The sequence below is a fragment of the Paramisgurnus dabryanus genome, chromosome 22, assembly GCF_030506205.2.
Source record: "Paramisgurnus dabryanus chromosome 22, PD_genome_1.1, whole genome shotgun sequence".
NCBI lineage: Eukaryota > Metazoa > Chordata > Actinopteri > Cypriniformes > Cobitidae > Paramisgurnus > Paramisgurnus dabryanus.
The window spans coordinates 29,971,901-29,986,073 of NC_133358.1; the positions used below are offsets into that span (position 1 = coordinate 29,971,901).

The 14,173-nt window shown below is 36.0% G+C and overlaps 1 protein-coding gene across 2 annotated transcripts in view; it reads left to right on the top strand.

The window, feature by feature from the left end:
- plekha4 (pleckstrin homology domain containing A4) overlaps window positions 1-13,433 on the top strand; it is a 35,802-nt gene extending 22,369 nt beyond the window's left edge. For both annotated transcript variants that reach the window (XM_065258806.2, XM_065258807.2), the window contains exons 11-19: window positions 2,522-2,602; window positions 3,160-3,297; window positions 3,701-3,799; window positions 3,870-3,978; window positions 4,058-4,113; window positions 4,488-4,949; window positions 5,202-5,317; window positions 6,388-6,479; window positions 7,759-13,433. In XM_065258806.2, coding sequence (XP_065114878.1) covers window positions 2,522-2,602; window positions 3,160-3,297; window positions 3,701-3,799; window positions 3,870-3,978; window positions 4,058-4,113; window positions 4,488-4,949; window positions 5,202-5,317; window positions 6,388-6,479; window positions 7,759-8,729 — 2,124 coding nt within the window. In that variant the 3' untranslated portion in view covers window positions 8,730-13,433. The remainder of the gene's footprint in view (window positions 1-2,521; window positions 2,603-3,159; window positions 3,298-3,700; window positions 3,800-3,869; window positions 3,979-4,057; window positions 4,114-4,487; window positions 4,950-5,201; window positions 5,318-6,387; window positions 6,480-7,758) is intronic.
- The last annotated feature ends 740 nt before the right edge of the window (window positions 13,434-14,173 follow it).

A 14,173-nucleotide genomic window follows, 5' to 3' on the forward strand; every position in this document is an offset into this window, starting at 1 on the left:
TGCCTAAGAAAGGGGATCTTCAGAATATAAGTAATTGGAGGCCAATATCGCTTTTATGTGCCGATTACAAAATATTATCAAAGGCTTTAGCCACTAGGCTAAGTAAAGTGTTGAGTCAGGTAATACACCCTGATCAAAACTATTGTATACCCAATAGATCAATCCTTGACAATATATCGTTAGTCCGAGATGTCATTGAGGTTGCAAAGTTATTTGATGTAAATTGTGGTTTGATTTCGCTTGACCAAGAAAAAGCTTTTGACCGTGTTGAACACGCATATTTGAGAGATGTTTTAGAGGCTTTTGGTTTTAGTCAGGTTTTTATAAATATGATTGAAGCCATGTATAATAACATTGAAAGTATACTTAAAGTCAATGGTGGTTTGAGTGCTCCTTTTGAAGTGCAGAGGGGAGTTAGACAGGGATGTGCTATGTCAGGAATGCTATACTCACTGGCCATTGAACCCCTACTTCATAAATTAAGAACAAAGTTGAATGGTTTTTATATACCACACTGTAATGCTTCTGTGCATCTATCTGCTTATGCTGATGATATAATTGTTTTTATCTCTGATGCTGATGATGTTACAAAAATGGAGACAATTGTTAATGATTTTAATAGAATTTCTTCTGCTAAAGTCAATTGGTTAAAGAGTGAAGCCCTTTTAATGGGTGATTGGAATGAAGGACCTCCTACTTTACCTGGAAGCTTAACTTGGAAGAAATGTGGTTTAAAATACCTTGGAGTTTTTCTGGGTAATGAAGACTTTGTTCAAAAGAACTGGGATTGCATGCTAGAAAAAATAAGAGGACGTCTCCAGAAATGGAAATGGTTACTTCCGCAACTGTCGTACAGGGGTCGGATACTTATAATTAATAACTTAGTGGGGTCCTCTCTATGGCATAAACTTGCATGCGTAGATCCACCTGTGGGACTTTTACCAAAACTTCAAGGAGAAATGGTTAATTTTTTCTGGGACAATCTACACTGGACTCCTCAAAGTGTTCTTTTTCTGCAAAGAGAGGAAGGAGGTCAAGGTTTGGTAAATCTTGTTAGTAGAGGAGCGACATATCGGTTACAATTTATTCAACGATTACTCATGGGACCACAAAATGTAGTTTGGAAGCCATTGGCTCAAAGCATTTTGCGTAGAGTGAATGGAATGGGACTTCATGCTGCGCTTTTCTTGATGGATTTTATTTACCTAGATTTAACTGGACTACCTTCCTTTTATAAAAGTCTCTTTAAAGTGTGGAGACTTTTTAAACATCAATGGACTGAGTCAGCTACTTCTCTTTTTTGGTTGCTTGAGGAACCTGTGATCTTTGGAAGTCGCTTTGATGTGTCAGGAAATGACATTCCAGGACTTAAAGATTTACTTGTGTCAAAAAATATGTTTCAATTGAAAGATATTGTTGACAAAGCAGGACCGGGACTAAAAAACGTTGAAAATCTTGCTTTACATCTGGGTATAAGATCAGTGAGATTTGCTAAAAAGTTTCTAGACAAACTGAGTTGTGTTTTAAATTCTGAAGAAAAAAACATACTTGAAGAATATAGCATGGGTTTTATTCACACTGATGCTGATGTTTTTTTTCCAGACATCCATTTGATACCTGATCTTGAAGAATTCAGTTTTAATAGTCCTTTGTTGTGCTTGAAAGAAAATGAAATTGTAGATTTTTGCACAGCTAAAGGAAAGGTGCTTTACAGATATATTGTGAAGCTTACTAATAAAAACATGTTAAAAGATAGAACTGACACAGTTTGGAGAAACAATTTAGGATTGACAGAGGAAATTAAACCACAGTGGAGAGTACTGTACAAACCACCATTGACTAAAAGAGCAGGAGATCTCCAGTGGAGAATTTTGCACGGTGCCATAGCTGTAAATTCTTTTGTGACAAAAATGAATCCCAATACAAATGGGAATTGTCCTTTTTGTTTACAGAGAGAAACAATTTTTCATTGTTTTATGAATTGTGACAGACTTTCTCCACTTTTTGAACTTTTAGATTTTTTATTTTCATTATTAAGTGTTTCTTTTACAAAGCAAGGTTTTATATTGGGTTTTAAATACAGTAAACTACAGAAATACAGGTGTCACTTAATGAATTTCATTGTTGGTCAAGCTAAGCAGGCTATTTATATTTCTAGGAAAAATGAAATTGAACAGAAAAATGCACAAGACTTAGTTACAATTTTTAAGAATATGTTCAAATCAAGAATCTTTGTTGATTTCAACTATTACAAATTGATGAATGCAATCAGTGTCTTTAAGATTGAATGGTGCAGTGATGTTGGTATGTTTTCTGTTCCAAATGATGAGTTGTATTTCATAGCTGAATTAATGTAATTTGTTTTGTTTTTTCTGGTGGTTTTTTCTTGAAATAACTGTTTTTTATAATAAAGTGGTTGTTAAAATTCAAAATTCTCTCTCTCTCTCTCTCTCTCTCTCTCTCTCTCTCTCTCTCTCTCTCTCTCTCTCTCTCTCTCTCTCTCTCTCTCTCTCTCTCTCAGGTGGTGCTGACCCGTTTGTGTGGTTGTGATAAACTCTTACAATCACTCTCAAAGCAGTTGTCTCAGCTACAAGCAGATAAAGTCAGTCTCACATAAACACACATTAAAAATAAAGGTTTCTCAAAAGTAAAATTTTAAGCTTTATGGTTCCATAAATATACTTTAACATCTAAACAAAAGTTTGTTTATAATGGAAAAATGTTTTACAGAATATAAATTGTTTATTTAAATATATAATTTTCATGTAAGAAGGCATGTCTAATCTAATATGATGACTGTTATTCATCATAAGTTGACTAAATAGCCAATAGTCAAAGAAAAAATAAATTCTGTTTTATTACATTATAATCGATTTCCGAGGACAATGCAAACTTACAAAGACATTGTTAAAAGGTTAATTGATAACTATATTAATAACATTTTATTTCAATTGAAATGTATTAAAATATATGAAAGGAACAGTTTCAAGCATGTTGCACTAGAAACCAAAAATGGATCCTCAGTAGCATCACTATAAAGAACCATTTAAGTGCCTTTATTTTTTTAAGTGTATGTATAAACAGAAAAACTAAAGCAATGGATGCATTTACAGAATGCATGTACCTACTTTCTTAATTCCATCTTTTTCATTTTGTTAGAAAAGTGTCGAGTACACTTTAGAAATGAGATGGCTTGAGATGAATGAGATGCATCCTGAGGAACTAAAAGTATCCCAGAAGGCTTTGCTTCAGGAGGAACTGGTTACACTCAGAGCCAAAATATGTGATGTGTCATTGGTACAGTATTCTTTGTGTCTTTTTGAGGCTATGTTCACTTACATTGCTTAAAAAATTGTTTGTGAAATAAAATGCAGTGTTTAATGTTAATATTTCATGTTGTAGTGTGCGCTGGTTTTACACAACCTCACATTGCATGTTTCAAAGTTATGACATCTAACATAAATAATATTCTTTTGCATTTAAGTAAAAGTGCACACTGCATACAACAACTTCCAAATCCATCCTTTTAAAATAGTTATTTTGTACTAATAATAACCATGTTATAACTGTAGTAAAGGGCAGCAGGTACATTAATCCAAGCTGCCTTACACAAGATGATGTCACATCTTCGTTTTAATATAAAATTAAAAAAATTCAAGCAACAAATGACTTGTAACCTGTCTGCCGTTGTTTGTTTCAGGAGATGGACCGACTATGGACCGATTATGAACGAATGGAGAGTGAACTCTCTGTGTTTCATTCACATCTCCAACACATTTTACATTTTGGATCACCACAGGTACTGTAACACACACACGCATAACCTCATAGGCTAAGAAAAGGACTGATGATGTTTATCGCTGTCACAGGAGCAGATTCAATCCCAGCGACAGCTCTGGATGATGGAGGACATCTTGTGCGGTTTGGGAGTCAATAAGAACCGCTTCATGGCATTAATGGGTCTACAGACACAAGCAGGTGTGTACACGTCTTTAACTCCCTCAATGTGTTTGTTTATCATGCGTGTCATCGTTTTCTCTCTCTTTATATTCTCCAGTTCCTCATCCAAAACCTGTTTCCTACTTTGAAGGAGAGTTCAGAGGTCATGACATGGTAATGCAAGTCTCACTATAGAGAACATTAACATAAAAAAATAATCTATGTATAAATGCACAGCTGAATCACACGCTGATAAACATTGAACCACTAGAGGTCGCTGTATATTCTGTGTTCAAACTGTATGACGGTGGCTTCATTGATAAAATTTGTTGTCAGGGCAAATTTTCCCTGTACATGGATGTAGTAAACTAGTTAACATCTGGTTTGATCATCAGATCAACCCAAAATTGAGCAACCTGTTGTGAGTGTCTCGCTCAGGATCAGTTCATTGGTTTGAGCTTTGCATGATTCGCATTGGTCACTATGCTTATTTTTTTACCAAAGTGCTTGATGTTATACCTTTTAAGATTAATTAATTCATGTAACAGGACTGCATGACTCAACTTGAGCAGCAGGACTTCACGAAAGTTCACCAGAGCTATACGAGATGCCCTCGAGACATCTCTGCCGGTGACGGTCAGACCAACACTGAACATGACACCAACCTGCACATGTCCACCGAAGTCTCTCACGAGCCACTGCGTTTGACACGTGTGGTAACATCGACCCTCCCGACATCACTCATTGCCGAGCGCATTTTTTTAGAGGACCCCTTGTCTGAACAAATCCCCCAGCAGTCCGGTCTGAAAAACAGCAGGATGAGCAACCTGAAGAAACCTAACAAAATGTCCCGCGAGGTGACCGACAAGACCAGACGCTGCCGATGGGCTGATCTTTCAGAGGAGAGACAGCAGAAAACACTAAATCCAAACTGCAGAGTCAAAGATTCTCAAGAGAAGGAATTTCCTGCAGTGACTGATGGGAAGAGCTGGAAATATCACCAGCAGCAGGTACAAGTTATGCAAAAACTTTTTCTTTCAAATAGGTGTAATCCTGCTTCCTTTATCGAAGCTTATGGTTGACGTGAAATTAAGCATTTTTATCGTAAGGTGTAGTTACTAGTTCTACCAGCATGGCCTCCTGAAGCTAACCAACTATAACCAACCAACCAAAGAGTTGCATGTTTGCTCCTTTTATTTCGGCAAACAGCAATCATTATAATAAGATGTTTATGCGCTTGTGTGCATGAATGCATGTTTCAGCACGAACCCGGAGCCTTGAGTCTCACGAACAGTGAGTCTGACGGTGAGCTCACCATGACCTCTCAGAAACCAGAAAATAAAGTCAGACACAAGAAGCGTGAGGACAGAAATCGAAGGTATGAATATGCGTCTAAAATGTGATGCTTCAATTCTTCAGCTTTCATGCCATTTTAGCTCAAAAGTATAAATAACATGTCTGTGAAATCCAGTCGAAAGTCTCAATATAATGATAAGATTAGTAGCATTAATGTTTCACATTGATTTCAATCTTTGACATGATCTTACTCCGTCAATATTAAAGATACCAATATATTTTTTTAACAGAATTTTCTTTAAATTATGTAGGATAATTTTATGTGACTATGTATACACTGCAAAAAAATGATTTTCAATAAAAAAAAATCTTAGTATTTTTGTCTTGTTTTCAATAATATAATTTTTTTTTAAATTAAGATGCTTTTTCTTGATGAGCAAAAATAAGTCTAGTTTTTAGACAAAAAATATCAAATGTAAGTAATTTTGTGCATAAAACAAGCAAAAAAATCTGCCAATGGGGTAAGCAAATTTTTCTTGAATTTTTCTTCAATTTAGTGTTTAAGAAAAATTTTCAAGATTTTTTTGCTTACCCCATTGGCAGATTTTTCAGCTTGTTTTATGCACGAAATCACTTAAATTTGATATTTTTGGTCTAAAAACTAGACTTATTTTCTTGGGTCGTTCTGCTCATCAAGAAAAAAACATCTTAGTTTAAGAATTTTTAGATATTTATACTGAAGTCAAGTCAAAAATACTAAGAATTTTTTTATTGAAAATCATTTTTGGCAGTGTATACTTGAGTTTTCACAAACTGGATCACATGTAAATTTTTTGTTTTAGTCTAACAATGGCATAATCAAATCAATTATTTTCTATTTCCTCTTGACAAAAGTGTTTTCATAGTGAACCCAAACATTTACCTCTCGTGTGACTTTCTTCCACGTGCACAAAAGAGGATATTTACCATAATATTTACAGTATCACACTGTTTTTTTCATACAGTAAAATTGTAAATGTTGATTTGGTTTGCCATACACCATTAAAGCACTGCAGCACATATAACATTTTATTTTTGTGGTTAACTATTTATTTAGAAACAAACATTTTTCCACTGTTAAAATTACAATATTATAAACTTTTTCTCTTCAAGTGCGGCCACAGGACACTTCACAGACGACATTCATCGCTTGGGACTTATTACAGCCAATGAGAAAGAGACTGATACCAACAAGTGCGCAGCAGGTGTTTAAAATCATCCTGATATCAATATCTGTATTAATTTAAAGCGTTAAAGGATTACTACACTTTCATAAAAAACCAAGTCCTAATAATTTACTCACACCCATGTCATCCAAGATGTTTATGTTTTTTTAAAGTGTACCTATTTTATTGCTAAAAACAATGTTATATTGTTTTGTGTATTTGGTATAATACAATCTGTTTGCATGGTTTATGGTTAAAAACACATTATTTTCCACATACCATACATTTTTGTAGCTCCAGATTTCACTCTCTTCCTGAAACGCATGGATTTAAAAAGCTCTGTTTCCCTGTTTCGTCAGCTGGAAATGTGACGCTCCTTACCATGTTTAAAAGATTCGCTCACAATGCAATGCTAACAGCACTGCATAAAATTTTAACTGAAAAAAAATTCTTGATTTACATTTTTTTTATTGCATTGGCAGATTTTGTTGCTTGTTTTAAGCACTAATTTACTAAAAACTAGACATATTTTCCTAGGTCATTTTGCTCATCAAGAAAATACAACTTAATTTAAGTATTTTTAGAAATTTTTACTGAAAACAAGACAAAAATACTAAGTCATAAAGTCATTTTTCAAAAATAAGACAAAGCGGGAGGAATTATGATAATGTCGGTCTTGTCTACATCACCAATCCCAGGAAGTAAACTGTTGCCTACAATCCGTGTGTTTGTTGTGGTCTAAGAAAAGAGATTTACATTGGAGACGTAAACTCGCGTCATCGTTTACTTTGGGGTTTGTATCTTTTGCATATCGTTAACATGTACTTATACACACTTACACACCAAAGGAAATGTAAAAATGTAATTCGGACATTAGGTGCTCTTTAAGTCTTTTTTTGGTCGAAAAGAAATTAAGTTTTTTACGGAAAACATTCCAAGATTTTTCTCCATATAGTGGACTTCAGCTGACAGTTTACTAAACGATCCCAACTGAGGCATAAGGGTCTGATCAAATGAAAGATCCTCATTTTCGCAAAAAAAATGAAATCACACCGTCTCGTCTTGTACCAGCAGTGTGATGCGTCGGTGCGACCTTGTTTCACTATAAGACTCTTATGCCTCGGTTGGGATCATTTAGAGTCCTTTGAAGCTGCATTGAAACTGTAAATTGTTGTGGTTCACAATTTATTTTTGACTGAACAAAGAAAGACATAAACTTCTTGAATGACATGGGGTACGTAAATTATCAGAACTTATGAAAGTGGAGTAATCCTTTGATTGTTTCTCATCTGGTTGTTATCTGTTTCTTAATTTTCAGATTCTGCCTCAAGTAATAGCTACATCACTGACAGACGCAAAATTCAGAGCAATAGCACAGAGGCGGGCGCTCCAATAACCCCTCAGTCTGATGACGTAAAAGTGTCCACTAAATTAGAGAATATGACATCACAACAATCTTCTCGCAATGACATCATCGTCATAGAAAGCCACTCCATCAATCATGTTTCAACTCTTACTGTGTTTAAAGGACATCAGAGAAATAATCAAACACACAAACCTCAAAAGAAGAACCGAAGCTCTGATGGACAAAAGTTCAGCGTTTCCACTAATCTGAAATCAGAGTGCTTTCGGTCGAAAAGGCAATGGTGCGAGCTCGTCCCCGTCTACCGTAAGAATCCGAAACCTCAAGCATCTCTCCTGTCTCTGGAAAACCAAGAAACCAATCAAAACCAAAATGCTGAAAACACCTCAACTTCTGAAGAAAGCAAGTTAGTTGGACCTTTACATCCATCTGGTGATCATGAGGGACAAAATGGAGTAGACTTAGAGAAAGACCAGAGTCCTAAAGAAACACTCACATTGACAAAACTCTGGGAAACCAATGGAAAATCCTTCAATGACCACAATCGACCGATAGACATTCAACCAATCACAACATCTGACGATCAATCGACATGCACCACTGACCAATCCAAACCAGACCAGTGCATCTATGAGGAAATCCAGATGATCTCGCCCACATCAGAAAATGCTAGTGAAACACAAACATCAGTAGATGATGAATCTCACTCGCTGAAATCCGCCACTAAGGTTAATGGAGAGTACAACACATTGAATAGAGAAGGTAGTAGGTGTCAAGAGGTGTCAAAGAGTAAAACAGGAAGTGAAGTCACATGGAAACGAGAGAAGGGCCAGAACGTTTTTAGCTCTGTCATGAAGAGTTCTGTTGTCAATCATCATGTGCGGGATTGCAGGCCACGGATTACCGTTGTAAGCACCAGTCTGTAAACTGTTAACTTAAGAAAGTTAAAGGGTAAGAATCAGTTTGAGAAAAAAAATATGTCTGAACAGTAAGTCAAAGCAAGGTGAAATGATTGAATAAGATTTTCTTTTACGTCTATTGTGAACTGTGTAGTGAAATAGTAAATCAATCAGAAAAGCATACGAACTTTGGAGGAATAAATGAAAGCTCATGAACTGCAGGTTATATAACTGAGGTGCTGTTTAGGGGGCGTTTACACCAATGCGTTTAAACCATAGACTGTAAAAAATATAGACGTAGTGTCCTTGACGTCAACCATACGTGAAGAGCTTTTTTGAAGTCAATTGTTGGCGGAGCCTGCCATCGCCATCTTGGCAGCGTCCTGTAAAAAGTGAAAAGTGAAGCCAAAACTTCTCGATCGCCCCCCAGTTACTTGTCCCAGTATAGGTCATAAACCCCACCTCCCCCGTGTTATTCAATGGGACTTGAGACCAACAAAACAATTTTTTTACACTTCAATTTTTTTCCGAAGCTGGTTTCTGTCATTTACTGTAGTTTTTATCACTCTTATGTAAATACAAGTGTTTGTTTTTAATATAAGTTTGTTTTTAGTTAGTTATTTAATGATATAAAAATGGTGGTGTCACGTCTGCGAGAGCGAGGGCGGGGCCTTGATTTCACAGTTTTACTTCCTGCTCACTACTGCGCAGGACTGGTCCGAAAAACGCTACTTTACAGACTTAAGACCAAAGATGTCAGCGCCGTATCGGGGGACACTGATGGCTTCACTTTTCACCAATGGAAGAGAGCGAACGGTCGTCGTCCATTTTTTTTACAGTCTATGGTCACCATGCATCACTTGCAGATAACCGAAAATGGGTAAAGGGGCGGAACGTGCGTGGGCCTAAGGTGACTGGTTGCTGAAATCAAGCCAGCGTAGCTTGACGGTAGTGACAGCAACTTACCCAATTTATAAAAAAAACTGAAGCAATTTTTTTTTACTAATTTTAAACTCTGTTTATGTTTTGATAATCGTTCTGAAACTGATCTCTAACAAAATTCCTTAACAAAAATGCAATTTTCCATATGTAACAGTTATAAGCAGAGATAAAATATATGGGATGAAAGTTTTTTTTTACGTTTTGTTTGTTTGTTTGAAAGCAAAGGGTCTGTTCTTTAATTTGATGTATTTGTATGCTTATATATTTATAGAGGAAATTTTTCCTGAAATGCGTTTTGTGAAACCTTTGTAAAAATGACAAAAAATGCTGACGGGCAACTTTAAAAGGCGAATAAGTTAATATAACTTAAATGGATGAGTTATAAAATAATTCACCCCCCTCAGAGTTGTTATGAAGGGCAAAATTAGCTATATAGAACAAAAACACTTTTTGTACCAGGCTGTAAACATATTATTTTCTGCTGTAAATTTGGGTTTTTTAACATGGGGGTCTATGGGGATTCACTTCCTTTTGGAGTCAGCCTCTAGTGCCCAGTTGATGAATTGCAGTTTAAGTCACTTCTGTGTTGGCTTCATCAGAGGGTTCGGAAGGTTGCCCTGTGGGCGCTTGCCAGCGTTTTTTCAGCTAAAAAGTCTGAAGAGACTTCTGTTTTGTTTATCAGACGTTGAACGATATGCCATTGAATGATTTGTCCTCCTCCACTGAACCACTGCGAACTGAGCGTTTCACCCAAAATTAAAAAAATAAAACTTTGTGAGCGTGAAAAAAAACGCCAACTGCTGGTGTTTTTGAAAAGCGCGACCCTTCCATTGGAAACTATTTAAAATGAACGCTGGTCGCCGTCGTAGCGCCTTTGTGTACACGCCTCCTTACTGTAGATACGATCATGAGAAACATTTGTCTTATAAAACTTATAAACATTTCTTAGCTACTTTATTCTGTATATTAAAGAAAAGCTTAAAAAAAAATCAAAATTTTTCATTGTGGCAAAGCAGCATTATAGAATAAAAATGTTAAAGATAAAACATTACAGAAATGAGGATGTTGAACAGGGACGTCGTTAGGCCTATTTTAGGGGGGCTGAAGCTACCCCAAAATGTTCCTAAGCCCCCCTAAATGACAGGGCTCTCAAGTGTAACGCATTGAGCGTGACAGTCACTCATTTCGGTCTTTTGTCACGCACTCCCGCCACACATTGTATTTCTCACGCAGAAAACTATTTATAATATATTTAATATATGCCGCAGGCCCGCAGCGCACAAAAGTTATCTGGTCGCGCCGCTCTCACTATGGAAACCGGCAGGAATCAAGCGCGTATCCCCTAGAGCCTGCCACTTATCAGCCAATCAAAAAAAAAAGAAATAGGCTACACAATAGCCAATCAGAAAATAGCACCATTGTATCTGGGTAAGATTTAACGCAACAACCAATGAAAGGCGTCATGCTGCGTCAAGTTTCGTCTCCTCCCCTGATCTGAGTCAGCAGCATGGATTTAGCGCGTTTATCAATCCGCAGGGGGCCGAGCAGAGCGAACATCAGTAGTACAAGGTGTGTGCAGGGCGGACTGGCCATGTTGACCTGGCGGCTGTTCTGACCCGCCGTGCAGTCGTCTCAGGTTGACATGTGAAAGAGAGAGAGAGACAGACGCAGCGAGATGCTGCAAAATCAATCACAGAAATATTCTCCAGGAAGGGAGCAGGTCAGTCACCAGTAAAAGCACGCGTCTATATATTGCTTATTAACGTAACAGGTTTTAAAGTCATGTGCTGGCGTGATGCATTGCATTATGTACAGTTGTTGTACTGAACGCATCAGGCAGATCATTTCATGCAGCGAAACACCAGGTGATTGTGAAGTGTATCCTTTTATAAAACTAGTTTTTTTTGTGGAAAAACTGGATCAAACGTGCAAATTGAGCTTTTAATGGGCATTTCACCTTATATTTGCAGTAAAATAGCTTTTTTAAAATCTAATAATATAATTAAATTATAGCTTATTAAATATGTTTGTTTCATTTCATTTAAAATATTAATATTTTAACATTTGAACTCCTTCCTTTTAAAAAGTGTAAGGCACCTGTGTATTTGTCTTTGGTATGGTAGTATAATGTGTATTCCTAGTAAGTTTTTGAGGGTTCAACATGGTATTTTTAATATTAGCTTGGCTTGGTTTACCTATCTTAACATTTTAAACAATACTAAAACGTATCAACAAGTAAAGTAAAATAAAACAACAAGTAAAAGAAAAACGTTTTGATTAAACTATATCAGAAAGTAGTAAGTACCCATCCAGATTGTTTTATCCATTGTGGTAGCCCTTGCTTATAAAAAGGTTGGAGACCCCTGACCTACAGTATAGACATAGGGGCTGTTTCCCAAACAGGGCTTAAGTCTTGTTCAAGACTAAAATGCCTGTTTGAGTTTTAGTTCTTAACTAAAAGTAGCTTGCACTAACATATCTTAAAATACATCAGTCACGTTGTTTTGTCTCAAGATGCACACCTGTAATATTTTTGTGCTTGTAAAAACTACATAAACATCCTAATATAACTAAGGCCTTGTCCTGGCTTAATCTAAACCCTGTCCTGAAAACCACATCATAATGCATCTTGACAACTCAGTATTAAGGTAGATCACTTGTTGGTCATTCCCCTTTTCTAAATTTTAGATCTGTATAATTTCCAGATTAACACAGTGGCTATCAACTAATAATATTAACCTATAAGATTAGCAAATCCGGTTTATGTTTACATTTATGTGAACACACACATTTATCTTATTTTCTGGTTAAAAGTTTATTTTGTCAAAAAAAATCCTTGGCTAAGGTTTCTATGTGAGCATAGAAATGCAAACAGTAAAATGATGTGTTTGTACTGGAAATGTGTACGTGTATTTACACAGTGAATAATGAATCAGGAAGTCTTCATTGTAAAAAAATCTCCATTCCCAAATGAACATTTTCTAGTCCCATATATGACACACAGGGAATACAATGGAATAGTGGATTGCAATAAGGTTAGTAGTATACAACCTAATAGTTAAATAATATTTGGGGTGGTGGGGGGGGGTATTTGGAGGGGTGTCACTCTTGCCTGTCTTCAAAACTTGAGAGCCCTGGTCAATAGCTTACCTGGTAAAGTATGCAGTGATGCCAATTTTTTTCTATTTCTTGTACTGCTTTTTCTCATTTGTTTAACTTACCAACTTTTTAGCTGTCTGACCTCTGTTTATGGACATTTTGGATGTTTCATGTGACCAATTTGCAGATAGCATTTAAGTCATTGCTTATAGAATAACTAATCAGGAGCAAAGTCTGGCCTAAATTCCCCCATGCAGCTTTGATGTGTCTAAAAGCTAACATTACAGTAACTTTTATTTAACAGAGTAGAAATGGAAGAGGAGGATATGTCTGTCATGTTTTACTTGTTAACATCTTGGTTTCTTGACTGGTTGTTGACATAATTGTAACTCAGATGTGAGTGCAAAAATTTTGCAAACACAAGTTACAAATACTCTGTGGGCTGAGCCCCCCCGTCTTCCAATCCTAGTGACGTCCCTGATGTTGAATAAACAAGAGCATTTTCATAAGATGTAATATTAATTGTAAAATGTAATGCCTCAGAATGAATAAAAATAATTAGTCACTGAGATTAAATGGAATAAAGCATTTTTAATAAAGCATTTCTTATCTGTTATCTGTGTGAACAACTATGTTAAAATGTTGTCTAACTCCGTAATCTCATATGTGGCTAATAATGGTCTATACATAATAAAAAGTGATAACTAAAAGAACTTTGTACTTTTATTGTTATATTATTATGCACTTTTATGTTGTTTTGTTTGTAGCTTTTACATTTTCAGACTAGTGTAACATTTTATACTTTTTTAAGAAAATTTTCTAAATCATTTTTCAAAGCCTGTGGTTTGAACAACACTTTTTTATTTCGGTAAACCTTTAGCATTGTGTAGGTTTATTGTAAATATAAGGGTAATATAATAATTAAGTCATCCAATACTGTAACAAGACATCTACCAATCACCTTCAATCCAGTACAGTATTTTTTTTACTGGAAATACATCCTTCATTACCTTTGGTCTTAATAAAAGACATTTATTATGAGACACCACAACAAAGTTTCTCTATATTGCACGTAGTTACTGTATGATCTGTATTAAAGAGCACTGGAATCAAGCTGATCGGACATGTGTCTACAGATGTCCTCTGTGCATGCAGAGGTTTACTACAAAACCTGTTTAAAGTAAAAACATCATTATGGCTGAAATGATAGAGAACCTGAAGATGATTCAGATCCAGGCCGCTGTTCCTGCTCGCCTCCATGCTGGACCTGGAGATGTGGAGTGTGACATCTGCATTGGTACAAAACGCAGAGCTGTCAAGTCCTAGTGTGTTTGAAGTAATTCTGTCAAACTCATTTTGAGCATCATGAAGAACTGCACACCGGTAAACCCAACAAAACCCATGATGCTGTAACAGCTGTGGCAGACAAT